General features: G+C 44.5%; 2 protein-coding genes and 2 non-coding genes across 8 annotated transcripts in view; 1 reads left to right on the top strand and 3 right to left on the bottom strand.

Moving 5' to 3' along the window:
• Positions 1-5,738, top strand: part of F2 (coagulation factor II, thrombin) — a 29,549-nt gene extending 23,811 nt beyond the window's left edge. Inside the window, exons 11-14 of the mRNA XM_066583382.1 lie at positions 3,790-3,963; positions 4,055-4,233; positions 5,214-5,284; positions 5,484-5,738. Coding sequence (XP_066439479.1) covers positions 3,790-3,963; positions 4,055-4,233; positions 5,214-5,284; positions 5,484-5,630 — 571 coding nt within the window. The 3' untranslated portion in view covers positions 5,631-5,738. The remainder of the gene's footprint in view (positions 1-3,789; positions 3,964-4,054; positions 4,234-5,213; positions 5,285-5,483) is intronic.
• A 4,288-nt stretch (positions 5,739-10,026) lies between these two features.
• The window catches only part of LOC136582377 (cytoskeleton-associated protein 5-A), a 59,204-nt gene continuing 41,345 nt past the window's right edge, over positions 10,027-27,885 (bottom strand). For 3 of the 5 annotated variants that reach the window (XM_066583376.1, XM_066583378.1, XM_066583377.1), the window contains exons 25-45: positions 26,255-26,449; positions 24,174-24,306; positions 23,841-23,926; positions 23,663-23,743; positions 23,157-23,282; positions 22,794-22,943; positions 22,186-22,389; positions 19,452-19,587; positions 19,176-19,369; positions 18,928-19,097; positions 17,167-17,340; positions 16,513-16,633; positions 16,241-16,420; positions 15,945-16,132; positions 15,776-15,851; positions 14,698-14,886; positions 14,444-14,581; positions 13,891-13,971; positions 13,342-13,498; positions 13,109-13,263; positions 10,027-10,891 (exon numbers count right to left, since the gene is read on the bottom strand). In XM_066583376.1, coding sequence (XP_066439473.1) covers positions 10,643-10,891; positions 13,109-13,263; positions 13,342-13,498; positions 13,891-13,971; positions 14,444-14,581; positions 14,698-14,886; positions 15,776-15,851; positions 15,945-16,132; positions 16,241-16,420; positions 16,513-16,633; positions 17,167-17,340; positions 18,928-19,097; positions 19,176-19,369; positions 19,452-19,587; positions 22,186-22,389; positions 22,794-22,943; positions 23,157-23,282; positions 23,663-23,743; positions 23,841-23,926; positions 24,174-24,306; positions 26,255-26,449 — 3,183 coding nt within the window. In that variant the 3' untranslated portion in view covers positions 10,027-10,642. The remainder of the gene's footprint in view (positions 10,892-13,108; positions 13,264-13,341; positions 13,499-13,890; positions 13,972-14,443; positions 14,582-14,697; positions 14,887-15,775; positions 15,852-15,944; positions 16,133-16,240; positions 16,421-16,512; positions 16,634-17,166; positions 17,341-18,927; positions 19,098-19,175; positions 19,370-19,451; positions 19,588-22,185; positions 22,390-22,793; positions 22,944-23,156; positions 23,283-23,662; positions 23,744-23,840; positions 23,927-24,173; positions 24,307-26,254; positions 26,450-27,885) is intronic. The other 2 variants (XM_066583379.1, XM_066583381.1) reach the window with 2 other exon arrangements.
• Positions 22,043-22,150, bottom strand: LOC136582943 (small nucleolar RNA SNORD67). The gene has a single exon (XR_010787261.1). It is a non-coding gene; the product is annotated as a small nucleolar RNA SNORD67 (small nucleolar RNA).
• On the bottom strand, positions 23,434-23,540 carry LOC136582940 (small nucleolar RNA SNORD67). The gene has a single exon (XR_010787260.1). It is a non-coding gene; the product is annotated as a small nucleolar RNA SNORD67 (small nucleolar RNA).

Here is a 27,885-nt window from a genome sequence, read left to right as displayed (position 1 = left end):
TCATCTCTAATCACAACAACATGGCTTCACAGCAGAAGAGTCAGAGTGCTGAACTGGCCGCCAGCAGTCCAGACCTTTCACCAAAAGAAAATATTTGGCGCATTATGAAACGCAAATGCAGCAAAGACGAACCAGGACTGTTGAGCAGCGAGAATCCTACATCAGATAAGAATGGGCCAACATTCCTCTCCCAAAACTCCAGCAATTGATCTCCTTACTTCCCAGATGTTTCCAGACTGTTGTCAAAAGAGAGGATACTACTAGAGATGAGCGAGCATACTCGCTAAGGGCAATTACTCGAGCGAGCATTGCCCTTAGCGAGCACCTGCCCACTCGAAAAAAAAGATTCGGCTGCAGGCGCGGGGGAGCGGTGAGTTGCGGGAGTGAGCAGGAGGGAGAGAGAGATCTCCCCTCCGTTCCCCCCCCCCCCCACTCTCCCTTACTGCTCCCCGCCCCCCGCCGGCAGCCAAATCTTTTCTTCCGAGCGGGCAGGTACTCCCTAAGGGCAATGCTCGCTCGAGTAATTGCCCTTAGCGAGTATGCTCGCTCATCTCTAGATACTACACAATGGTAGAAATGGCCTTAGCCCAACTTTGGTGAGATGTGTTGCTGCCATCAATATCTAAATGAGGTAATTTTTTTTAAATGATTTAGAAACATTTCTCCCTTCCCTCTTCTGATATGTTCTATTGTGAATAAAATATGGTTTTAGGAAATTTTCAAAGCATTACATTCATTTTTTTTTTACACTTATTTACATTTTACACAGCAGCCCAATGTTTTTGGAATTGGGGTTGTACACTATGTTGGCAAAAGTATTGGGATATACATAGAAGGTGATGAAATCCGATTTAATTCACATTTTTTTATACAGTGTTGGGCTGCTTTCAGCCTCACTGACGGCAGTAACCCTGCTAGGCATGCTTTCCACCAAATTCCCATAGACGAGTGGAGAGATTTGCCTCCATTCCTCGAGGAGAGCTACAGATAGTGATGCTGGGATGTTGGACATCTGCGGATACCGTGTTCTAAGTCTTCTAAAAGATGGGATTAAGATCTAGAGTTTGGATTCGCCAATGAAGTTCTTCTCTTCAGACCAAGCGTCAACACTGCGTGCTGTATGACATTGTGCTCGGTCATGTTGGTAGACACGGAGCTCTACCAAAGTATTGCCACAGGGTAGGTGATGCCACATTGTCCAGAATGTCTCAGTACCCATTGGCGTTGAGGGTGGACTTTACTATAACCAATGATCCTAGTCCTTCCCAGCAGAAACACCCCCACACCATAACAGAACCTTCTCCAAACTTCACTGTTGGGAAGATGCAGTTGCGTAGAAACCGCTCTCCAGGCATCCGCCACACCCAAGTGTGGTCATCCAATCGGAAGATGTGGACAGATGAATCACAGTATACTTACACTTGCTTCCACTCACTTACAGTCCAAGAATGACGCTCCAAGCACCATCACAGGCATAACTGCTGATCCATGGTAACCCTTTGCATGCAGTTCCCTATAGATGGTTTCGGTGGTAATAGATGTTCCAAAGGCCTGTGAGGCCTCCTGAGCGAGTGTTTGAACAGACGATGTGCGTGATACCTTCACAACTCGTACAAGACTTTGTTGTCCACATTTTGTCTACCTGAGCATAACTGCACTGCACACACACCAGAGGTTTTCCATTTCCAAATAACTGTGCCAACAATGGACTTTGGAATCTCCAAGAGGGCTGCAGTGTCCCGTACTGATTGTTTGCTCAGATGACATCCTAGTACCCTACCTGGCGGCATTTTGATGGTTTCTGTACTGGGATATGCCAGTGTGATACTCTCCTTTATACCTAATGCTCCCACATCCCATTTGCATATACCATTCACCTGATAGCACAGGATCTGTGGGGGTCCCAATATTTATATTAACATAGTGTATAAAAACTGATACAAGGAAAGTAGGAGTTGTTCATAGCAATCAGTCTTAATTCAGGTCTCACTTTTCCAATTTATTGGTTGCTATCAGCATTTTCTCTTCTTTTACATTGCACTATTTTTGCTAAATTGCCCTCAGTAATCTGGAAAATTGCTCAAGGGCCCCATGGAGGGAAACCTAGGTGCAAGCTAGAACCACCCAGTGTTATTTAATATGGTGGTATTTTTTTAAATAAACAATATATTCTATGGGTGCAATTATGTATGATATGTATGGCAATATTATATTGGCATTATGTGGACTGAAATTGCTAAAACTGGCAAGCTATTAAAAGGGCTACTTTGCTTCGTTTTGCCCAGAGTCCCATGTTCTAGAAAATCATCTCTGGCAGCACAGCACACTCTATTGGGTAATGTTACATCCCATAGGAATGCATCTAAAATGTAACTAACTAAACTTTTGGAAAACATCTGATATAAGTTTTCATTCGTGGAGTCTAGATGCTAAGATCCCAACTCATTGCTAAAATAAAGGGGCCGAAGTGCTGATCTGAGCGCCGTGCCTGTTTGGCCACTTAAAGCTTTGCTTGGAGTGACATGCAGGCTTAATAGAAAGCCTATGAGTACATACACCGCTCACTGATCACAGCCAAAGAGGTGCAGTGCTTAAACAGGCCCTTCTGTTCCTTCTTTTTAGCAATTAGTGGGGATCTTCACACCCCAGACCTTCACTCATCAAAACTTCTGACAAAGCATAATGACATATAGGAAGTTTTCTAAAAGCTAATTTACTCTTTCATTGTGCAAGAGTTCCATTTATTTCATGGTGTTGCAAAAGAAGCTGTGTCAAATGTTTCTTGGTTAAATTAAATTATGTTTGGTACGGTGTTAACCATTAGAGCAAAATGTGATCTCAGTAAGAGAAACCAAGTCATCTTGTAAATATGATACCTTTTAATTACTAACAAAAATACATGATGTTATAGCAAGCGTTCCAACCTCTCAGGCATAATGAAATAGGTCCGAAGAGGTATGCATATATATATATATATATATATATATATATATATATATATATATATATATATTCGCATGTTGCACTTCCGATGTTGTGTACCTGTTCCTGTGCAGTAAATGGCCTGTTAGGGCCCTCTATGTTGGCGAAACAGGAGGAAAAACTGAAAGCGAGAATGAGGTCTCACCGCCACACAATTAAAGAAATAAAGACAGAATTACCAGTGGCCAAGCGCTTTTCTAGTTATGGACATAACATACAACACATGAAAGCCACCATATTAAAAGTCAATTTTCAAATCACAAAGCCATAAAAGGATTTGGGAGTACAAATTTATAGCTTTTTACAATTTCAAAAGAGGCCTAAATTCTTCAAGAGGATTCATGTGTGACTGGGAAGTATAAAAATCTATAGCACAGATAACACTCTGGCCTGGTGACCCCCTAACACTAATCAGAGACCATAAAACTTTCACATCTTTATCAAGGGACTATTTAAGTATTTATTTCTCTACTCATCCTGTCCTGGTATTTTTTTAAGTGCAAATTAATCACCCCATGTCTGTGCCTTGTCATATGTATGTGTGTGTGTGTGTATATGTATATATATATATATATATATATATATATATATATATATATATATGCCTCTCTTCGGATATACTCCATTTAAGCCTGAGGAAGAGTGCTGAGTAGGTTTGAAAGCTCGCTATAACATCATGTATTTTTGTTAACCATTAAAAGGCATCATATCTACAAGATTACTTGGTTTCTTTTGCTGAGAACAATCACATGCTTCTTGGTGGAATGCCAACATTTTAGTCATCGTGGTTTGCTTTTCTCCATCCAGATATGAGAAGCAAACAGAGAAAATTCTACAGATTGAACGGATCATTGTCCACAATAAGTACAACTGGAAGGAGAATCTTGACCGGGATATTGCACTTGTGCAGCTGAGGAAGCCTGTGCCCTTCAGTAATTATATCCATCCAGTGTGTCTTCCTACCAAGGAAATTGTACAGAAGTAAGGGCCTCCATCTCATACCAGGCAAGGTCCTCCGATCTCCTAGGAAGTTCTAGCATCTGATCTGTTCCCCATAAACGTTGTCTTTCAGGTTTATGCAATCAGGATTCAAAGGTCGTGTTTCCGGTTGGGGAAATCTTCAGGAAACATGGAGCTCAGGAGGACCGCAGTTACCTACAATCCTTCAGCAAATAAACCTTCCTGTTGTTGAACAGGAGAAATGCAAGGCTTCCACCAAGATTAAAGTGACAGATAACATGTTCTGTGCAGGTAATTTTTCATCCAGAGAGAGAATACTACATATGTATGACAACCAGATTTCGATGTGTCAAAGTGACCGGTCTATAAAATATTTGCTTCTCTCTTCTTGACAGGGTGCTCATTTTTTTGAGGCACTTCAACAACACTAAGGGCTCCTGCACACTAGTGAGGGCGATATCAGATCGTGATTCACGGCTCGATATCTCCCTCAAAATTCTTCTTAAAACCCCTGGATGTGAGGCGTTTTCACATGGAAACAGCTTCGCATCCCTGCGGGGCTAAAGGAATTCCCCATAGCCGGGAGATAAATGGAGGCGGAGCTACAGGGGATCTCCTAGAGATCTACCCATATTTGGAGAGATAGGGACGCATGGCTAGAGGCCTCCTTAAGGGCTTCCCCGAGAGTGGAGGCAATAGGAGGCGGGGCTAGAGGGGGTTTTCATAGTGATTCCTCTCTAGCCAAGAGAGGGAGCGGGGCTAGAGGGTGGATCTCTTTAGCCCCGCCTTTCTCTTGGCTAGAGAGGAATCACTATAAGAGCCCCCTCTGAAGCGCCATCCCGGGTAAGCCCTCTAGACCCGCCCCCTATCTATCCAAGTATGGGGAGATCCCCTGTATCTCCGCCCCTTGCTATGGGGGATTCCTTCAGCATGGCAGGGATGCAAGGCTGTTTCGTGATCTTTTCCCATTGATTTCAATGAGGCCGGCATGCTGCCAGCCCCCATTGAAGGCAATGGGCAATATCGCTAACAGAAAGAACATGCTGCAATTTGTTTTCTGCATCGCATCGCGATATGGTGCTATGCAAGAAAACATCGCAAATGTGAATCAACCCATTCAAAAGAATGGGTTTCATATTTGTGTGAGATGTGTGTGTTTGGCAATGCACAAATCTCGCACGATTTACTTGCCAGTGTGAAGGAGCCCTAAGGATTTAAGGTCGACCACCTGAGTTGTCTCAACTCTTGAGATCAATACCTATTTTTTGCAGGCTACAGTCCAGAAGACAGTAAGAGGGGAGATGCCTGTGAAGGAGACAGTGGTGGCCCTTTTGTCATGAAGGTATGATTGAGACGTTTCTCAGGTTCAGAACATTTATTGATGACATTTTCTGTTAGAGAGTCATCACCTTCACCCTCATTGGAGTAAATGGTATTTGGTTTTTACTTCCCTAAGTGGCACCAAATGCCAATTACTCCAATAAATAATTTGTTTAAGGGAGCAATACAAAACATAATGGTTCTATGTCTTTTCCCCCTAGGATCCCATCAGCAACCGTTGGTACCAGATGGGTATAGTGTCTTGGGGTGAGGGATGTGACCGTGATGGAAAGTATGGCTTCTATACACATGTGCATCGCTTGCGGAAATGGATAGGGAAGATTGTAGAGAAGGAACCTAGTTCCTAATAGCAAGTTTAACTTTCCAGCCTCGGCTTCTTACAGCAACCCAAGCTCAACCCAACCAAATTATGTATTTCCACACAAAATATAATAAAAATATTTTAAACACTTCAATGACTTTGTGTCTTCCTGGAGTACATAAAAATGCAATTAAAGCAACCTTCTGATCCGCCTAGGGGAAGTGCGGAGGCAGATCAACCTTCCCAGGAGGGAGTATTTAAGAATACTGCAGGATGGATTGACTTAGGGAGACCGGCTGAGCGTAGTAGGCATATGATAATAGAGGAAAGAGCTGTGTGGTTATGAAATACCAGATAACTGATATTTGTTGGCATGGTCAGCTTATGTTAGATAGATATTGACCTATGTAATTATGCTTCTCTTCACGGTTTGCAAACGTAGCACAAGAAGATTATTGGTTGTGTCTGACGACTTCCGAAGGGCTTTTCATATCGCTTCAAGTTCTCTGAAATTTGAGGACTGATGTTTGGAGACCAAGTACCTTGATAATAAAGGTAGTCTGAGACCCTAAACAAAAGAACTGAAATCTGTTGTGATCTGAACAGGATCTTAAAACCCACTGACCCCCAGCCTCGTCAAATTGTTGTTGTTCGTTGCCACCAGTGTAGAAAGGTTTTTACAGTATTCCCCATTACCAATCTTCTTGTCTAGAGAAGTCTGTTTCTTGTTCCGAATTGTGTTCTGGAGAGTTCTTGTTTGAGTCTGGGCTCATGCTACTGCTGGGATAATGCAAGAGGTTAGTTTCCCTAGAAGGGACAAGCTGATTGCATAGAACAAGTCTTTAGTTTCATAAAGGTTTTGATCTGCAGCTGAAGGTTTTGTATGTTGCCTGCAGGAACAAAAGAGCATTGTTTCTCCGAGTCCAGAATTATTCCAAAGTCTATGACTGGGTTCATTTCCGAATTTCCCAATTGATTATCCAGCCCAGAGACTGAAGAAGCTGGATGGTAATTAGTAGATGGCAATTTAAGAGCTTCTCGGTTTTGGCTACAATCAGAATGTTGTTCAAATATAGAATTAACAGATTTATTCCCTTTATGGCTGAACTTTGTTGTTGTCTCATCTTCGTAAAAATAAGGGGAGCAGAAGATATCCCGAAAGGCAGACTGAAAAACAAGGATTAATGTTACTGTTAATCCCTTTTCCATGAGTCCATCATGGCAGCACACAAGCAGGTTGCCCTCTGACCCCGCTGGGACAGGAAGAGGAGAGCTCAAAAGGCCACCGCCTACCACCATTCTCCAGTGGCTTCAAATTAGGACAATGGGTACGTGGCCCAATCCTTTATTACTGCTGGAAATACAACATATTGTTATGTTTCATGTATCGTTTATACGGTAATCTATAAGGGTGGGTAAGTATGTGATATCATGATGGACTCATGGAAAAAAAATTAACTGTAAGAGTAATACTCGTTTTACCATTCCGTCCATCCAGACAGTACATATGGAGGCAATACCAGATTATAACAGTACTATCAGGGGGAACCATGGACTGGAGGACCTTTCGCCCAAAGGCCATTTCCCTACCAGATTGGAGGTCCAAGCGGTAATGCTTAGAAACACTGAGAAAATATTAGACCACGTTGTGGCTTTACAAATTTGCTCTGTTGGGCTTTGCTGCGTTCAATCCCATGTGGAGTGGACCATTATCCCCTCGGGTGAAGGCAGGTCTCTGGCATTATATGCCTCCTGAATTGACATTCTGATCCATCTAGCGACGGAGTCTTTCAAAGCCGCCTTCCCTATTTTGGCCCTGGAACTGAAGAAACAGGTTATAAGATCTTCTAAAGGTCTGTGAGACATGCAAGAAGGTTAAAACTGCCCGTCTAAGGTATAGATTGTAAAGTCACCATTTCTTGCTATTATGGTCTTGGCAGACGGAAGGCAGGATTATTTCCTGTTCCATGTGGAATGCTAATACCACTTTAGGAAAAAAAAGGAGACATCAGGGCACACATTGTGGAGTTGCCCAATACCACATTTTTGGCTAAGAAATGCAGACTCTGCCAGGAACCTAGTGGCCATTTTAAGCAATGACATTTGATTTCTTCCCTCAGGGTCCTCAGTTTCAGGTGGTTGTCCAGCTGCGAGGGCCACAGGTACCTTGAACGAGTCACAGCCATGAATGCTATATTTGTTTCCATAAGACTACATAAAGTCTCCCATGATTTTTTTGAGAAGGTGGTCAGCCTTATTATCCACGAGGTTCTTCAGCTGGGAGGAATCATTAATCACTTTTGCCACTTGTGTGTCTACCTTGGGCATTTCCCTCTAGAGCTTCATATCTTCTAGCGTGAATAAAAGCCTATCCTTAAATTTTCAGATAGTTTTTCTTTCTCTAATTAGGTGCTTTAGCGTTTGGTTTACTGGGAAGACTATTTTGCAGTGTGACCTTAAGCCCCCAAACATTTTATCTTGCAACAACCGCATTGGTTAGACGTCTACTACTTCTATAGTGACTAACGGCTTTTAGCAGTTCTTCGGTATTACTTGTAGAACAGTAATTTTTTTTTATCGTCTTCAATGATCAGAGGGGCTGTTGATTCAGAGAGGTCGCCCTCAGATAATACCATATCCAATACTTCGGATGTAGAGGAAATCTAGCCCAGCGTACTGGACCTTTTTGGTGGTCCAGAAGGACCAGGCTGGAGTTGCAAGACCAGTTCCCCCTTTAGTGCCTGAACCTCGTCTCACCATCTGGTGGAGATTATCCATTAGCGATACCTGCTCCTCCCTGACTATTTGCTGTACAGTCAGCGCAAATCAATTTCTTTGCAATGTCATTAATTTTTTGGCTTTGGCTTTCATCCTGCAAGAACAGGAGAATCCATTATGCCAAACAGACAGCCTGTATATGAGCTTTTTTTTTTTTTTTAACCTGGTGGACTACTCATGGTTTGTGCATTTCCCCCGTCACCTTTCATGCCATTCATAGCGTTTGTGGTGAACTGAGCCTCAATTCCGCAGAAGAGGCAACTTGGAAGTATTGGAGCTGCCAATGCCACTCGAACATATGTCTGACGCCTCCACATCGGGCCCATAGGGAGGAATGCCATGTATATGAAGATGGGCCCAGCTATCCGAAGACCGCCTTCAATCGGGCAAGCTGGTGCAGAAAGCTGAGCTTCGTCCATCGCAGGATTATTCAGGCAGCGGCCACCAGGCTACACTGAGTCTGAGCGGAAATGCTGTTACTTCCGCCAGCCACTACACTGGTTGGAATTGCAAACGCAGCTCTCATTGAAATCAGTGGTACCCCAGTCAGCAATTACAAGTGCTAGGGGATCGAAGCAGCACTTCCTCCCAAACCCCAGCGGTCGCTCCCTTGAGAATCTTTTAACTGAGGCAAGAAGTTATTGTGAAGTTTTGAGGAGGGTGAGAAATTAGCACTACTTGGTGTCCCTCCTTTACGAGGTTTGAAATCAAAGCATTTTCACAGAGCTGAACCCATTCCCCCAAAAAAGCCTGTAATCTTGCCCCTACTGGAATGGCATCATTGTTTTGATCTTTGATCATCCTTTTGATTTGGGTTGAAGAGGAATTTTCTCTCTACCCCTTTTGCATAACTCCAGCATCCTGTTTTGCGCCTTCATCACTGCTAGCTTCGAGTTTGCCCTGGGGCACAAACAAGGCTGTGTGGTTCTCCTTAAGGAAAACCTCTTTTCCCATCGGAAACGTTCTCCTCGATCTTATCTAAGCCTGGCCCAAACAGAAAGGGACCATGGAAAGGCGAGGAACATAACTTTTTTGAAGCCATATTCCCTGACCAGTGGAATTAGACAAGGCTGCATTGCAGTTGTGTCTGCAAAAAGCTGGTGGCCCTTGTAAGTAATCGGCAGTGACTCTAGAATCTGTCCGTAGGGTTGGTGGGGTATTCCAAATGTGCAATTCTGCTTGATATACAGACATTTAGGCTGGGTTCACACACAGGGTGGAGTTGCTGTGCAGACTTTCTGCCTGCAATCTTAAACCAGAGATTAAAGCACCAAAGTAGACAAGATTTGCAAAAAAGTGTGGTCCACACACTACAGACTTGCTGCCAAGCCGCGCTGAAACCGACATGTTGCGTGGAATTAAAGTCCTGATCTGGTGGCATGTGACCGCATACGCTGGAGCTCTGCTGCTGCTGTCCTGAAGGGACAGGAAAACCACTGGTGTTGGTGGAGGGGAGGTTTCTTTTAGGCTCTGCCTCTTCCTGTCCCTTCAGGTCAGCAGGTGAGCAACCTCCAGCGTATGCGTCATGATGTTGTAGGGAAAATGTCTCTTCACCGGAGTGGTCCTTTAAAAAGTGTCCTTTTCCAGACAGCAATATAAAAAAAAAAAAAAAACCCGGTACACAAGTGTACAGGCTTTTATAATAAAATGCCGCCCAAAATGTATGGTTTTAAAATGAAATTTTTTATTATAATGGCCCATGAAAATTAAATGCCAAACATTACGGCTCAGAGCAAGAGCTAGTGGCTAGGCGGAGGTACAAGGCCCTTGTGGATTAGTTACTGTAATGTACAGGTCCAAAAACACTGGAGCAACTGAAAAACAGCATTTACAATGTACTCACTTATTTCAAACTTTATTTACAAAAACATTTCATGCCATGCCTTACGATTCCATACAGAATCAGCGATCCACTGCTTTATGTTAAATTAAAAGCAAGTCAAAAACAGCCACGTAGCTACAAATATAAGAGCCATGGAAACGGATGAGTAAAACTGAACAAAAACAAAGGAAAAAAAAAAAAAAAAAAAAGAAGTAGTTAGGTATCGAACAGGTAGACAGTCTGTACACTAAAACACACAGGGGAGTTAGAACAGCAATATATATATGTACAAATACTCAGCCACGGTAGATGTTGCTCTCCCTCCCCAGAGCAAAGAAATGCACAGTATGATACATAAAACAATAGTTTACAATAGGCCTAGACAAAGCCACTGAGCCAGAGACAGGACTCCTAGAGAGTGGAAAGGGAAGAGATGACAGCACAAGGCTTAGAAGTAATCATTTCCGACTACTTTTTATTCTTTCCAGTCTCTTTTTCAAGTCGTCAATATTGGCTGTTGTGGACGAGGAAGAGGTGGATGTGGTGCTGGCGTGAGTCTGGTTGGAGTCTAGGTCCAAGTGCTGGAACTGCTCACGCGATTCCCGGAGCTGAGAGAGCTTGCTGTGTAGCATGTCTGTGGAGGAGACCACCGATGGAGGAGCAGAGGTCTTCGAGAGCAGAGAGCTGAGCGGAGGCCTCTCATCCTGCTAGAATAGGGCAAAGAACAATGAATAAAGGCTTCCACCATTTATGACCTGGTCGTGAGGGCAAACCATAAACACAATGGGTGTGATCTAATAAGACAGACATTCTGTACGCTGGTCTTAATATACAGTTCAGATGACAGAAGTACAACCTAATCTATCAATAGGCACATGCTTAGCACATTAGGCAAGACTGGAGACATTAGGCAAGACTGGAGAGGCAGATCGAAGGGCCAGGAAAGAAGATGAAGTACAGGTAGGTTCCCCTCCACCCTCCCATCCCAGAACAGAGCTTTAAAGCGACCTTTCAGTTTCAGACAATTTGGCCATCTATCAACCTGGATGGAAGATGGGATTATCCCTCTTCCCACCCTGATCTACAGCGGAGTGGATCGGATATACCCCACTAGCAGATAGTTCTGACAAGTCTTGAGTAATGCAGTTTGTTTCATGTTGCAGAATCTCCATCCGGACTTACAGAATTTCCTCTATCCCTGTTAGTACAGCAGGACCTAAACATGGTTAATATTTTGTGTTGCTCCAGTGTGATTTTACAGGTGTCACATACTCACAATGGCACGTATATATGCCAGGGAGATGGGTGGAGTGAGGCGCTGGTGTGACTTAAAAGGGAACAGGTCACCAGGTTCATATCCTGCCCAAACCACAGGCAGCATAAATCCAGGTCAAATAGGTCTACGGCGCCAATGTGTGATTCTGAAACACTGCAAGTTTCAGAACCACCATCCTCTGGACTCAGAAAGGTGCCACCATGCCAGCCTCTCCCTGCTGAGTGACAGCTCTCCCCCCCTTTTCCTATAGGAAGAGTGATCACTCCACATGATTGATGTGGGCGCTCGGCATGGTGCCCGCTCCCGTGACTCAGGAGTGCTCTTACAAGTCCAACGTCAAAGCAGGTTGGTTCTGAAACACCAGTGTGGTGAACATACCTGTCCCGGGTTCATGCAGTGCAAAACCTGGTGACAAATTCCCTTTAAGATTCAAAAAAAAAAAAACTGACCACAAAATATGCCAACCAGAGTCTCAATATCCTAAATTGCAGTATGTATGTACACAACCATGTGTTTTCACACGTTTTAAGATCCCAACCACAGGCTGTAAAACCAACGACTGGGTAGGCCCAAACTGCAATTTGTAGAGAGGTCATTAAAAGGTCTATTGATGGAAGAGTAAAAACTACCTTTGGCCATAGTCACACTAGAAATCTGCACTATACTTATATGAAATTCATCCATTAATGTCAGAGGTAAAATTGGTCAATTTTCTGCAAGGATAGAGAATTCTGCATTATTGAAAAACTACAGCCCACTGCAGAGGTTTGCTGCTTACAGTGTGCAAATGGGGTTTTAAAAGCACCATTCACTTGCATTACACTGTAGTTTTCTACAGATCTTCATTACAGAAAGCGCACCTCATGTGAACAAAACCCAACTGCTTTGCTTAAAGACACCCTCACAATCTTTTCACAACCCTCTCAAGAGGAGCTCAAAGCAGCGAGTCAGTATGTATAGTGATTATGTCTGCAGTAGTTTAAGAGAAACCTGCATTAGTAGCAGCCAGATGACTACAGAAAGTAGTTCTCTATATTCATGAACTGCAGGCTAGCCATGCCCACCCAACCCTCCCTATTGCTGTGCATTGACTGGAGGGTGGGGTAGGTGTCGTTTGCAGCAGCTCATGGACAGCAAGAGCAACTTGTCATAGTCCTCTGGCTGCTATTAATAAAACGCAAGATTCTCCTAAACTACTGCATAGATCCATACAGCAGACATATCCCTGTAATCAGTGTACCTGTCACTACCTCATGCGGTTCTCAGAGGACTGCAAAAAAAAAAAAAAATATATGACCATGCCGTTAAACTCCGGAAGATTTCCACGGACAGCTCTAGTGCTGAAATGTGCAGCGCACTAAGCTGTCATCAGAAATCTTCCAGGGTTTTAATTGTTTTGTTGACTCATTTAAAAAACCTGCCCTGTGAGGCATGACACTGTAATAAACCTGCCACTGAAGGGGTTAATAGGCCATGTTCACTTCCCACTTACATCCTAGACTTTTCTTAAAATTTCTCTGATGCATCTAAACACAGATAACAGGAGTACAAAAAAAAATACAAAATTTGCAATCAAACCTACGTGCAGTTACTTCACTTAAGATGCAACGAGTTGCTAAAAGGCTGCATATCATGAATGGGTCTTTACCTTTGCATTATCGAGCCCACACCTCTGACGCAGTATTTTCAGCCTCTCCAGATAGACCGAAGGTCCCACCTCTTCACCATTAGCATTTGTAGCAGGGGGCGCACTACTGGTGACCGCTGGAACTGTATTTATCTCTGTCATGTGTGGAGAGATGCCTATCAAACACAGCAGCCTGTCAGATCACATTAACACAGTAACTGCATTGGAGAAGATTAATCTCTAAGGCATATTACCTGAAGAGGTGATGCGAGCCTTTCCTTCCCGCTCCATTTCAATGAGACGGAGGCCACGTTCCACGTAGCTCTGGAAGAACTGGGAGGAGTTCTTGAGGAACGGTTCAATGTCAGCATCAGAGTATTTTTTCTTGTACTCGTACAGCTCTGCTAAACCCTAGAAGGAAATGTCACAGATGAGCACTAGAGATGAGCGAGCGTACTCGGAAAAGAACTACTCGCTCGAGTAATTTGCTTTATCCGAGTATCACTGTGCTCGTCCCTGAAGATTTGGGTGCCGCTGCAGCTGACAGGTGAGTCGCAGCGGGGAGCAGGGGAGAGCGGGCGGGAGAGAGGGAGAGAAAGATCTCCCCTCAGTTCCTCCCCGCTCTCCCCTGCAGCTCCCCGCTCCGTGCCGGCACCCGAATCTTCAGGGACGAGCACAGCGATACTCGGATAAAGCAAATTACTCGAGCGAGTAGTGCTTTTCCGAGTACGCTCGCTCATCTCTAATGAGCACACAAAAGGGCCTTCCGATTTTCAAGCCAATTTCCTTGACTGTGCACTCACCTCCTTTGTGTTCTCTTTAGACCCAATCTTCTTGAAAATCTCAGCAAGGAAATCACTAACATTTGCTTTCGATACCTTTTCCTGCTCGACAAAACACAAAGCGCAACACTAAGTCCACAAGTCATTGGTCTACCTACATAGAGCACTTTAAAAAGTAGTAGAAGGCAAGGGAGCAAAACTAAAAGCGTACATTTGATCTTCTCCACAATAGTTAGTGAAAGTTTAACTTTTTCCCCTCAGTGGCCGATACTTCTATTGAGCGCCCTCCTTTGCTGCCCATTGAGCCACTCCACAGCTCTGCCAGCTGCAGCATCCAACCAGGCAACCACTGCAGCAGCTCAACGGACGGGGAGAGCACTTCAGAGTGAAGTCCTGCCCAGAGAGCACTTCCCAAAGCATGCAGGGGATTAACTGCTCATTTGCATCACAATGGTCATAGTAAAGACTGAACAGTTTCCCTTTATGAGACCTACAGGTGCATCATATAAAAAGGTGACAATTGTAAATATTCTGTTCAACCGGTCAGTTAGATCATAAGTGATCACCAACTCACCGTGCGGGATGCTCCTTTCTCCGTCTCCTTGTCAGATTTTGAACTAGTGCCGTCCATGGAGTGCTTCATTACCCTTAAGAGATGAGACTCGAGCTCAGACTCATGTTTGTTTTCGATCATGCTCAGGTGATCCATGATCTGAAAACCAAGAAAATTCTAGTTACCACCTATGTCAAGTGAATGACATACAAGTCTCAGCTAGAGAGGCATCACCCCTTACGGTCACTTATATAAAGGATACCCGATCTCCTTACCATTGGGCCTTTAAGCTTGCACAGAGTGTGCAGAAGAGTCTTCAAAGTCCGCATTGGCAGCTCACTCTTGTGTTGCTTTAGCTTTTCTTTGGGCAGGACCCTCATGAAATTATGGATATCCAGCAGAATTCTGTCCAAATTTATATTGTTGATTGCTTCTGGGAGGAGTCGAATCATCCTCCACAGACACTGCAAGTAGAACCATGATAGTAAGTAAACCGAGCACAAGGGCACGATACAGACAAAATGAGCAAAATCAGGAAAATTCAGGTTTTAAAAGGGTTGTCCAAGTTCTTTTGTTTAAATTTGTTCCTCTATGGCCAAATACAAGTAATCCTACACTCCCTTCTCCCAGGTCCTCACAGCTTTGTCACCAGATGTTTACAGGACATCTAAATGCTAAGGATTGTGATTAATGAGTTTAAAAGCTGCTGCAGCCAATCACAGGCTGACTCTACAACCTGTAAACATAGGATTCTCTTGTTTAAAGAGGTTGTTCAGTTGTAAACCATTGAGGGCCTACGCTTAGGGTAGGCCATCAATATTTAAAAAAAAAAAAAAAGTCCGTGAGGGTCTGCTGCACAGGACCTCCACTGATCAGCTGTTCAAGTCGATTTCTACAGGAAGCAGACAACTACATTCACACTGCAGTGGCCAAGCTTGGTATTACACCCATTCTCTCCAATGGGAACTTTGACCAACACACCAAGCCTGGCTACAGCAGTGGGAACAAAGCTGTCTGCTTCCTGCAGAAATCTGTTTTTAGAACAGTCGTACCAGCCCAGAGAACAGCTGATCAGTGGGGTTCCTAGGCGGCGGACCCCCACCGATCTACTATTGATGACCCTATAGGCCATCAATACTTTTGCAACTGGACAACCACTTTTAATTATGTTTGGAAATGTGGAGAACAGATTTAATAATATGCTGAGCTGCTAGTGTATTGTTAAAAGCAATTTTCCCATATCACAGTGATGGCAAATCCCTGCAATAAGTCATCACTTTTATACAAGATGGTGATCCCCTCTTATGCCATTTCCAATCCCAGGTACCATCTATCCAAACTAAAGAAGCTTACCTTCATGACTAGCTCGGAGAACTTGGGTGAGCTGGCTGTAGCAAGCAGACTATCCTGAAGAAGCAGCAGAAGAGCACTACAAAGGACAGACACATTGGATATAGTAAACAGCAAACTTCCCCCCAACAGAAATAACAACCAGCCATTATCAGAAACTATGAAGACCTACCTCAATATATTAGTCTGGTCTGACTTCTCCAGTACTTTAACAACAAGGAGGTTGACTGAACGCACCACTTGTTGCCCCTCTTCTAGATCTTCCACCCTGCAGTCAAGCATTAGGGTGATGAGACCATGCATCAAATCCTTCAGAACTCCTGTGGAAGCTTCCCGGGCCAGACTTTCCATTTGAAAAAGCTAGGGAGACATGTTAGAGTGTCAAAATGCATCTAAAACATATTTAAAATATATAACCAGTTAAAAATAAAAAAATTATAAAAATGTCCACAAGCTGCTTTTTTTTACCGATATCATGTTGCCAATGATGCAACTGTAGAGACGAACGATGTCATCTTTGTCCAGCCGCTCGTCTGCCATATGAGTGTTGTACACCAGACGTAGCTGCATAAAGGTAGCAATCAAGAATTGGTCTATGTGACCTGACATTGCTTCTGCTTTGTCCTCCTGACGCAAAACTTCATCAATCTGAAGAGAATTAAAGCCATATTAGTTCTTCAAAACCGGATGTTACATTAACTTTTCCCATGTTCTCACTGGAGCATAGAAGTGCTATTTACCTGAGCTAAAGCTTGTATGCTAGTATTAATATCACCACTGGCTACTTGTGAAATTACAAAGTTGATAGTAGAAGCAGTGTTACTATGCATGTCGTCAAAGTGCGGCGATACAGCCCGAATCCTGCGGAAGAGAGACAAGATCAGAATGCAGCGATGGATACAAGATGTTAAGGGAGTCCCAGTCTTTAAAATCCTTTGGTGCTATAGCCATTATTGATAAGGGCATCTAGGGCTTAAATGGCTAACTGTTGCCATGAAAAAAAAAAAAAAAAAAAAAGCTGTTGCTTAACCCTTTCCAATCCAATTTGTATCCTGGTTTTCCTAGGGGGCTCACTCTTTTTCTGACATTCTACAACAGCGCTATCTGCTGGCTAAAGCCAGTACTGCATGAGGTGACACGTTGGATATGCTCCGACAGCAGAGAGGCTGGCAATAATACAGTAAGAGAACCCCGACGGACGTCTTCCAACATCAAAGCTGTACAGCCTTAAATCATAATGTCTTAAGACGTCAGACAGTGGATTGGAAAGGGTTAAAGGGTTTGTTAAAAAAAAAAAGAAAAGAAAAGAAAATCAAGCACCTAGAAGGAGTTTGTAACACAGAGGGGGCTACCAACCTTTCCAATAAAAGTGCATGGGTACATAAGCAGCTTACTTTGGTTCTGGGATCAGGACTGGTTCAAAGATCTCATCCAGTTTGTGCTGAACCAATGCAGGCATCTCACACCTCACTGTGCCATTGTCATTCTCAATCTCATCCAAATCCAACTGGAATTCTCTGGGAATCGTGTGAGATGGTTCCTGGTGTCCTCCCATGTTTCGGGCTTGACTGTGGAAAGAGAGCTACTTAAAACAATTGTGTGATGCCATGTTAAAGAAACTAACTGAAGCACAAACAATATTTTCCATGCACAGAGACACTGACAAAAAAAAGATAGTCTCATGAATAAGCTATAAAACGTGATCTACAAATCCTCAGAATAGACTGGAAAAGTCCAAACTTTCTTTAACATGTATAGATTCATCCGAGTAGCTCATAGCCAATTACTCAACCTTGGTAACCTGCTAACAAAAGTGAGGTTGTCGAAAAAGAAATCTGACCACTAGAGGGAGCTTTACTGCATACGGTTAATAGATTTAACCACAGCATTTCCCTGAAAATAAGATCCTGCCGAGGCAGTAGGTCTTATAATACTTACCTAGCAGGCTAGGTCCAGGTCGCTCCCGCTCCTTTATAGCTCCGACACACGCTTCCCCACAGTCATCGGGGTTCATACATCACCTCCTGGTTACAGGTAGGACGCGATCGCTGCGATTGGTTCTTCAACTACTGCTCAGCCAATCAATGCAGTATTTGATAAAGCAATCACAACCATCACTTTCTGGAGGCAAGATTTATCAATTTCATAACCAGGAAGTGATATTGTACGAGCGCTGAGGACTGTGGGGGAAGCGTGCGTCGGAGCTTTGAAGAGGAGTGGGAAGGACCTGGACCGAGCCCGTTAGGCAATTTAGTGTAATCTAACTAGGGATTATTTTCAGGGTAGGGCTTATATTTCAAGCCTCCCTGAAATTGCAGCTAGGGCTTATTTTCTGGGAAACACGTTATGTACCATAAAGCTTTTCTAGTGGTGGCTGCAAAGCGCCAAAATTTTAAAAGTTTAGCCATCTATACAGGGGATTTGGAGCTTTGTACATGAAAGGCTAAGACACTAAACACGAATGTTGGACCTAGAATGTCGCCGTTTAAAAACAGCTGTACCAAAATCTAACTTTCTGACCTAGCCATAGAATAGGGGATCCGATTGCCGGTAGCCCCGCCGATCCTGAAAACATGGGTCCCAACGGCAGCAGACATGTTGCAGTTCCATTCATTTCAATGACAGTACTGGAGAATGTCAAGTGCTCGTACTCAGACATTTCAGGCACAGTCAAGGAAATGAGATGGAGTAGTCGTGTGCGTCTGCAACTCCATTCACGCAGGGACCTCCAACTGTCAGAAACCCCATCCATCATAAAGTTATCCCCTATCCTGTGAACAGGGAGTAACTTTAGATATTGGTACAACCCCTTTAAAAGGTGGACAATCCTTAACATTCCCATTTACTGTCAAGCTACCAGTCTACAATGTTCTCAGAAAAGTGTTAGGATACATTTCGGTATGGCATGGTGGATCTTGGGAGGACTACACAGAACTAAATGGATTTCTGGACATTCAATGTACTGATGGTTTTAGCAGAGAAAGCATCCCAGGAGGCAAATACTTACATCCTATAAGTGCGGTACATGATTCTGTCCGAGGAAAGGCATTGATAGAAGAACAAAACATTTAGTGCATTGCTAGTTTCTAACCTACACGCATTATAAGAGTCTAAGCCAAGATGCATTTCAATGCATGGTGGATTGCTGAACCTACTTCAGTTTGGAAGACATGTCTTCAGGAGGTGCTTTCCGCTGCAGACTGGTATTGGCATTCTGAGCACGCTGAGGCTTCTCTTCTGGTTGCTTCGCTGGGGCTGCCACAGTCTGTTTTTTTCCAGCACGTTTTATTCTTTCCTCTAACATGCTCAGGTCTTTCTCAGATAACTAGAATCGAGAAAACAATTAGTAGTGCCCATTGTGACAATCGAATTGATCTTTTATCTGCCAAGTGAACATACTTACATTTCCTATTAGTTTGAAGACTTGCTCTCCATGCACATTGTACACGGCCACTATGGTATTAAGAGCAGCATTGCGCACTGTGGTATCTCTATCTCCAATGTGTACAGCGATTTCCTTTAGAGCTTTGGCAGGTGTTGGCTGACAAACATTCATGCCATAGGACTCAACCAGGCAGCCAAGCTCCTCCAGACATTCTGCAGGTAGACAAAACAGGAATTGAAGGGACCTGTCGTAGGATCCTTTTGAAGTGGTATATACACACTTTGCCCAACTAACCAGCTCTTTGCTTGGAGTTCTTCGACTTGATCCCTTCCATTATAAAGTTAAACATCTTGCTAGCTGGATACACCTGGCACATCTTGTTCAGAATGGCACGCACATCCTTTCGTACAACATCTTTTGACTCTCCTACCTGTGGAAGAGATCAGGTGGAAAAAGTATGTTTGCAGAGATCCCAAAAGCAAACCTAAAGTAGTAAGCAGTTATTCGAGGTCTACGCTCCACAATCTTTCTAGTGGGGCCTCACTAGCCACAATATTGGGATGCCTGGACCCAATTTGCACGAGGCCGTACCACATTCTAGATTATTTCTTTTATTAGACAACTAGGGGCTCTTTCACATCAGCGTTTAATGGATTTTTTCCCTCTCTTTTTTTTATTTATTTTTTTTAAAAACAGATCTGGTAGACAGATTAACCCTTTGCAATCCAATTTTGGATTCAGGGTTTCCTAAGGAGATTTCTCTTTCTGCCATTTTTACAATGGCGCCATCTGCTGGCTAGAGCCAGTACTGCAGTATGGGACATGTCGGAGGGCCTCTCCAGCAACAGAGCGGCTAGTAAAATACAGTAAGAATACCCTGCCGGACGTCTTCCGACATCAAAGCTGCACAGCCTTCAATCAGAATGTCTTCAGACGTCCGACAGTGGATTGGAAAGGGTTAAACAAAAATGCAGGTTTTCCCCTCATCGTAAAAGCCTTTTCTCAGTTGTCACTGGGGACAGACCGAAGACCTTTGATATAGCTCCTACCACTAGTAGGCAGACACTACGCAACGGAGGAGTTAACTTCTCCCTACCAACTATACCCCCTCCTGCAGCCACTCCGCTAAAATCAGTTTGTACACAAGCATTAGGAGAGGAACAGCCCAAAAGGCTAACTGTTGGGTTGTAGGTTTTATTCAAGTTTTATATTCAAAGTAGTAAGGAAGGAAGTAATCGCAAAACAGAAACAGTCACTCCTCCCCCCCCCCCCCCTTCCCCCACTAAATGATGTGTGGGTGCAGAGTCCCCATAAACATCTGAGAAAAGGATTTTACGGTGAGTAACAAAGAAAAAAAAAAAAAAGCAAAAAGAGAAACCTTGTTTTCTCAGCAGTGTCATTGGGGGGGGGGGGGGGGGGGGGGGGGAGCAGGAAGAAGGACACAGTAAAGACGTTCAGAAGCAGTCACTAGGGGTGGGCCCGAAATACTGGAGAAGCAGTCAGGGTACTGTGCCCCCAAGAATCTTGAATGAGAGTGTCCCTGAAAAGCAGGAGACAGCCCTCCCCCACCCCAGATGACCTGGGTGGGTACCGCTCTATCTGCTGAGGACGACTTGGTTGCTTGTGAGTAGATACACCAGGTAGGGCACTTTGTGTTCCTGAGAGGACAAACGCGACTCTGAAGGCCATAGGCTGAAGCGACGAGAGGAACGAAAATTAAGCTTCTTGTCACTGTACCGGACGAGTGGACCTATATTGCAGATGGGGAGAACTTTTTCTGCTTGTCATGGCTGCCGAAGTTTGTTCAGATAGGAGAGATACAGGAGCATCTATTAATGGTGAGGAAACAAACTTTTTAATGGAATCCCCAGGTAATGGATGCATCACACCCGGGCACTTGGAATTGATTAAAGGTTTATCCGGAGGTGACCACAAGCTCCTCATGAGTGGGGAATATCTAAGACGTTTCTGCATAAGACAACAAAAGGAAAAGTCAACTGAGGAACCCTGATCACATGCAGCGTCTCTCTAACTGCCTCTGAGTCTATATCATGGTGGAGACTTCAGAAGACAGTTCCCCATCTAAGGAAGAGACCGAAATATTTCGTCCTCCGAGCAGGAAGTGTCTGTACAGGGGATTGTGGAGCGGAATGCTGTAGGTGGAGGCGAAGGTATATAACTGTGCTACCTAGGGAACAGTTGTCATTTCTTGGTCCCGCTACATGTGCGTTCCGTTAGGGACGACGACTCCACAACAGACCCTTCAGTCGTGTTCTGGTTGTGTATCCTGCCCAGCATCTACACAATGAACCTGGGGGCTTTTTTAAGGTCCGAAACCGCTGACAGAGAGCATGCCGAATCAAGTTCAGGGCCCTGTAGGGGTAACTGTGGTGGATGTCCCTGGGGCAGGTTCACCGGCTGGTCTGGGGAGCAAGCAGTTTGCACAAAGAGGCTCCTGCTGACCGGATGAGAAGTTGGTGCTACAAACGAGAGCATGCGATGCGTATCTCAATGGCTGTGCTCTGTTCAATGTGTTACCCTCTAGAATACGACATTGTAGCTGTATGCACAGAGGGGAATATGTCTAACTGCAATGTCGTAGTAAAACTGACAAAAATAGAAACCTCTAGTCTGTTCTGTCACTCATTGACAAGAATGGATATCAAAAACAGAAAGGAGGCAAACCGAGCTGAACCGAAACACTTCAGGCTCCACTGAAGTCACTGGAAAAACTTAAAACAGTTTTAACATTTGGCTGCCCCACAGAACAGCTAAACCGACAGCAGGAGCACGAGTGTGAGTGAGCCCTATCCTTACCTCTAAAGTGAGCTTTGCCAATAATACGAACACAATTGGAAAAAAAAAAACCACTCGGTGGGAGTAATATGGAGTCAGATGGCCCCTGTGCACATGGGTGTGTCACCACGAGGACTCTGAAGGATACCACAGTACGCAGCACTGTAGACCCCTTAGTGCAACTCATCATCCTCCAGTAGCTACTCCCAAACTAACAAAGAACAAAACTCACCTTGAGCAGCAGGTAAGGGATGAAGGAGGTGGCTTCTAGCTCTGTAAGATGGTATTCTTCTTGGCTAAGCATGGCAAACAGCAGCTTCAGATATTCCAGGACCTTCATCAAGACACTGGTATTGGTGTCAAAGAAGCGCAAGGTAAACCATTTAAGAACCAGGTCCAAGCAGCTCATAACGCCTTCCTTCTCAGTTTCCAAGCGCTAAAAAAGGGAAACCGAACACAAGCATAACATCCTTAAACACTTCCACATTAACTTTGAGATCATATAAAACATTAAATATCGAGCAAGACGCTAAATAAAACCCTTCTGACAGGACACGTTCAACCCCCGTGCGTATACCCTGGTAGGGCATTGGGACACTATTCGATAGAGAGCTTGTTGCAACCATTTGTTACATGGTCATAGGACGTTGCCCAAAAGTGCTCGCAGCACGGAAAAATGTGCTGCCCTGATTGGGCAAACCCTTACCATGGCAGTCTCTTCAGCATTGTAACAATCTAACATCCAGAGGGCACTGGCAAAGTAAGTGAATTACAGTGGACAGTAATGCTCATGTACTAGTGCTCAAGAAAGTACTATGCAAATAAGGCATCGTTACTCACATCAGTCATTACAGCCAATGCCTTTATGTGGCGCTGGAAATCGGGGTGAAATAGCTCATCCTGTAGCCACTTTGCAAGACAAGTAGACATCTGAGTTTTGAGCTGTTCGATGTATTCATCACGAGGAGTTGGAAAATTCCATTTCAAGACCTGCAATGCAATTACTTAGATTAGGCTTTATCTGCCTTTTGACATGCCCATTGAAATTGTCTAAGTAATGAAAGGAAGGCAAGTGCATGTTACACATTAAACACACCGTGCATAGACAGTGTCCGCCTCCTGTATGCAGAGCCTATATCTATGACCCATCAACTGCAGTGACAACAGAAGTCCATAGAAAGACCTGTCATTGATTTAGCTCACCTTCAAGCCCTTCTCCTCCTTCACCCGCTGCTCCTTTCCATTGGGAACTATTATGTAAATGGGGCCCGATCGGTCGTCCTCATCCTTCGCTGATTGCTTGCTTGGCACTTTCTTTGCAGGAACAGCCTGAGACAAAGTACAGACAAATTGATTGGCCATGAACCCCATTGGCAGATGTCACATTTCAAACAGTGTCGACATTCTTAGAGCTATACATCAGTTAATTATTGGTGAATCAAGAAGAAAAGGGGGAATAAAAGCAAGTGGTGTGAGTATTATGGAGTCAGCTGGCCCCTGTGCACATGGTTATGTCACCAGCTTTGATCTGACAAGTGCGTAGCGCTCAGCACTACAGCACCCTGTGTGCAACTCATCATCCTCCAGTCACCTTCCATCCTTAAGTCATACATATACTAAGTATGTGCGCCATACAAATAAAGAGTGCAAAGAGAGCAGCACACGCAAGTGCAACAAAACCCATTCCAGAAGAAGTGCAGTTTGGTTACCGACTGCTTAGTTTTGGAAATGCTGGTATTGGCTTTCGTTGAGGTCATACTGGTATTACTGTCTGAGGACACAGATTGGCTCTATAGAAAAAGGACTGGCTTTAAAATGCTATACGAATATTCCTCTTCATCAGCAGAATACATCGGTTAAGTGAAGGAACTACTGGGATTATTATACCTTTCCTTTAGATGCTGGAGCACCGGGTTTAGTCTTCTTTGGGTCAGGCTTGCTCTCTGATGCAGGAGGTCCAGAATCAAATACAGCTGAAGAATATCAAAAAAACAAAAACAAAAAAAACAAAACACATTATAACAATGCCAGGAGGAGCCATGCAATGCATTAGCAACAAGCAGGGGATGCAATTCTACTCTATAGCCCCTCTAAACAAACACATGATTGCCAACGTATCGGATCTACATGCATGTTACTGCTCACCATGAAACCCTGAAAGCGCGCAATGCATCAATCCACGTCAGCAAGACAATGAAGGCCGTCACAGCACATACTTACCAGCGGCAGGAGTGGGAGCTGGTGCTGACCCGCCTTGTTTGGAAGAGGACTTGCCAGGTGGTGGAGCAGGTTTGGCTGGCATGCTTGCTTTGGCTTTATCCAGTAGAGCGAGGACCTGGTCCTTAGATGCAGGCTACAAGACAAAGTACTGCATTAGATATCAAACTATTCAGACCACACAACTCATAGCTTGCCTGCCTGAGAGAGTGGAGCGATGATGTCACCAGGGGCGGAGCATGAGAAGCACCCGCACCTATACATACAGATGGTCCCCGACTTGCGAACAGATTCCGTTCCAGGAGCCTGTTCGCAAGTCGATTTGTTCGCAAGTCGAACAAATGCTTGTATGGAGCGGGATCGCGGGTTGATCCCGCTCCATACAACGTCGGGTGCAGGCTGTTTCTTACAGCGGGCACCTGGCGGCAGCAGTTCCGACGAGCCGCGCCGCTCGTCTGTACTGTTAACACTTTAAATACTGCTCTGACAGCGCTATTTAAAGTGTTAACAGTTCTGACGAGCGGCGCGGCTCGTCGGAACTGCTGCCGCCAGGTGCCCGCTGTAAGAAACAGCCTGCACCCGACGTTCAGGGGGCCCGTACAGCGTCCCACGATGAGATCACGGGACGCTGTGTGGTTGCTAGGCAGCCGGGGATCCCCTGAAAGGCCCCAGGGCTGCCTATGCAGAGTGCCTATCAAGCGCACGGCTTGATAGGCGCTCTGCATAGACAGCCCTAGGGCCTTTCAGGAGATCCCCGGCTGCCTAGCAACCGCGATCTGACCGGACAGGCTTCTATCAGGCTTGATAGAAGCCTGCCCGGTCCCTGCACAGTATGATGTCATGCCATAGCATGACCTCATACTGTGCAGGGCAGATAGTTCGTATCTTGCGAAATTCGTAACTCGAATGTTCGCAAGTCGGGACTATCTATACATATAACGGACAAGTTGTAGTTAGTAGTTAGGACTCTACCATATAAACCCTTTACCAGGAAGGAGAGGGGGAGGTGGGGGTGAGGCCTAGGAGCAGGAACTTTCTCCAGTTACTGCTGTTAATTAGAACAGTGTGACAGGAGCCTCTAATCAAGGATATCACAGCTTACTGTTCTGACTGTATAATTATGGTCTGAAGCTTATTTAGGTGAACACCGATAGTAACGACAGTGTCCCTCAGCGGGCAGAGATGGGCCTTGCTCTAACTAGTCATGCAATGATGTGCCAATGCATCATGCGACTGATCGCACAAAATAGTGAAAAAAAATTATAAATAGAAGGGAGAAATCTCAGTATCAACACTTTGCCTGATAAGCATCAGACAAGAGGTTGCACTGCATGAAAGTGGCTGCCATATAGAGTAGACCCCCGAGTGTGATATGCAATCTGGTAAGAGGGCAGGGATGGAAAAACGTGTTTTAACCCATTTTTATTGAATCCAGATATGTAAACCAATGGTATATATCCATTTGTATGCAACACTTTGGGTTACTGAAGCCTTCATGAGGCATATGATGTGGTCAGAAGTAAGAGTACTGAGGCCTAGTCAGGGCTCAGAGATGACCCGTGTAGAAGCAGTAGGTTTGTGCTCAGCAGCAAATATAGTATTAGACCCCAGTAAAAAGTAAAGGATGTCACAGGCCATCTGTACTACATATTCTACAGATCTTAGCAACACTGTCTGCAAGTTACCTTGGGTTGTAAAAAGTTTAGATACCCATCGCCCTTCTTTTCTGTCCATATCTGGAAACTGAACTACTAAAAAGGGGGTGTCTCTCCTGAACACTTAAGAGTGGCTTTCCCCCTTTATGACACCCCAATAGAAGAACGGACATAAATGTTGTCCAAATTAACTTGTAAAGTGCTATGGAGTAGGTTGGTGTTCTATAGAGATAATATAGCAAGTCGAGTAAAAAAGCAGGGTCACTAGGCGAGGACATCGGTCCCGCGACCTTTCCGCAATGTCAATTGTGGAAGAGACTTCAATGGAAGCAGTCTGCAGGGGCCTAGAGGGACTACAGAAGATCTCCTTTTATCATACAGAAGAGAGGGAAAACCGAAACCTTGTGCGCGATTCTAAAGCTTTCCTACCTTCAGTTTGCCAGTTGCTTTAGACATCTTCTCAAAGCCAATATGCATCATGAACATAGGCAGAGCCTCCTGGGCTTTCTTACGTACATCACCATTACGGTCTTCAAGGCAGGCATACAAATAAGGGAGGCAGAAGTGTAGATCTGAGGGTACAGTGCGCAAGGTAGGAAGCTTCTCTGCCAGCCAGCCTAGGAGCTATAAAGAGAAATATTTTAGCTTCCAACATGTTAAATAGAAAAAAAAAAAAAGCCAAAAAAGATAAAAAAAACAACCAGACATGAGTAGTTAAATGTGGACAAAAACCTGTCACTTTTCCTTCAGGGTGCGTTCACACAGAGGATTTGCTACGCATTTTCCACAGTAGAAAATATCTGCACCATTTAATGAGGGTTTTGTTGCAGATTTCAGTGCAGATCTGCAGCAGGTTTCACCCCTTTAAATGAATTTAAATTAAATGGGTGAAATCTGCTGTGAATCTGTACCAAAATCCACATCAAATGGTCCAGATTTTAACACATTTTTTTCTACTGCAGGGGGAAAAAAAAAAAAAAATTTTTTTTTTTAAATCAGCCATGTGTGGATGAACCTTTAGGCTGGGCTCACACAGGGCGGATTTGCCACGGAAATTCCGTGCGGAATTTCGCCACGGCAAATCCCCATGCGGCCGCTAATCCCGGGATTAGCCAGCGATGTGGACGAGATTTCTCAGAAATCTCGTTCACACGGGACAGCAAATCCGCTGCGGCTAAGTCGCTGCTGCGGCCGCAGCATGTTCGTTTATTTTATTTCCCCCCCCCCCCCCCCCCCCCGTTGCGGCCGCGTTCTCCTCTATGGGAGCGCCGGCCGCAGCGGAAGAGCGAGCGGCCGGGCCGCTTGAGAGCTGCCGCTGGTTTTGCAGTGGCGGTTCTCCCGGCGGAAATCTCGCGTTTTTTCGCTGCGGCCAAACCGTGAGATTTCCGAGAATCCGCCCTGTGAAAACCCAGCCTTATTGTGGTTTATAAACTGCCGATTTTGGCAGGCTGTGCAAAGAATTGGGAGGGGAGGGAAGTGCTGTATCTACAAAGATCAGCTGCGTCTATGTGTGGGAACCTTAAGGGATAATTTTAGATAAGCAGTGCCCAGCAGTCATCCCAACAATAAATCATTCCTGTGCTTTTCATACAAAACAAAAAAAAAAGATCTCATTGAATTGAGGTGGTGCACACCAGAGATTTCTCTTGGCCATCCGCCTCTATTCCTAGTAAATAGGCAGTCTGTCAAAGATGACCGTATGCCTGTTTACATGGGCTGAAAGTCACTTGGTTGTTAGGCAAGCTGAAAATCATGTTCCTGTCGGGTACAGTGTTTACATGAGCCAATAGTCGCCCATAATTACTCTTGAGCAATCACTCAGGTGACTGTCGGCCTGTGTAAAAGTACCCCAAGTTAAAATGTTGACGATACATACCAGGATTTTATTAGAGTCATTGAGCCGACCCTTAAGGGCATTTGGAAGTTCTCCGATATTAGGAAGGATGAATCTGGCCTCATTAAGAATTGCTGCGGATAGCAGCTAATTTCGAGCCAAAATATGCACCGATGGTACAGACTTTAGTCTGTTTTGATGCAGGACCGCAGCAGCATGTGTTGTG

The sequence above is a fragment of the Eleutherodactylus coqui genome, chromosome 11, assembly GCF_035609145.1.
Source record: "Eleutherodactylus coqui strain aEleCoq1 chromosome 11, aEleCoq1.hap1, whole genome shotgun sequence".
Lineage (NCBI taxonomy): Eukaryota > Metazoa > Chordata > Amphibia > Anura > Eleutherodactylidae > Eleutherodactylus > Eleutherodactylus coqui.
This window is presented reverse-complemented; position numbering and strand designations above follow the sequence as displayed.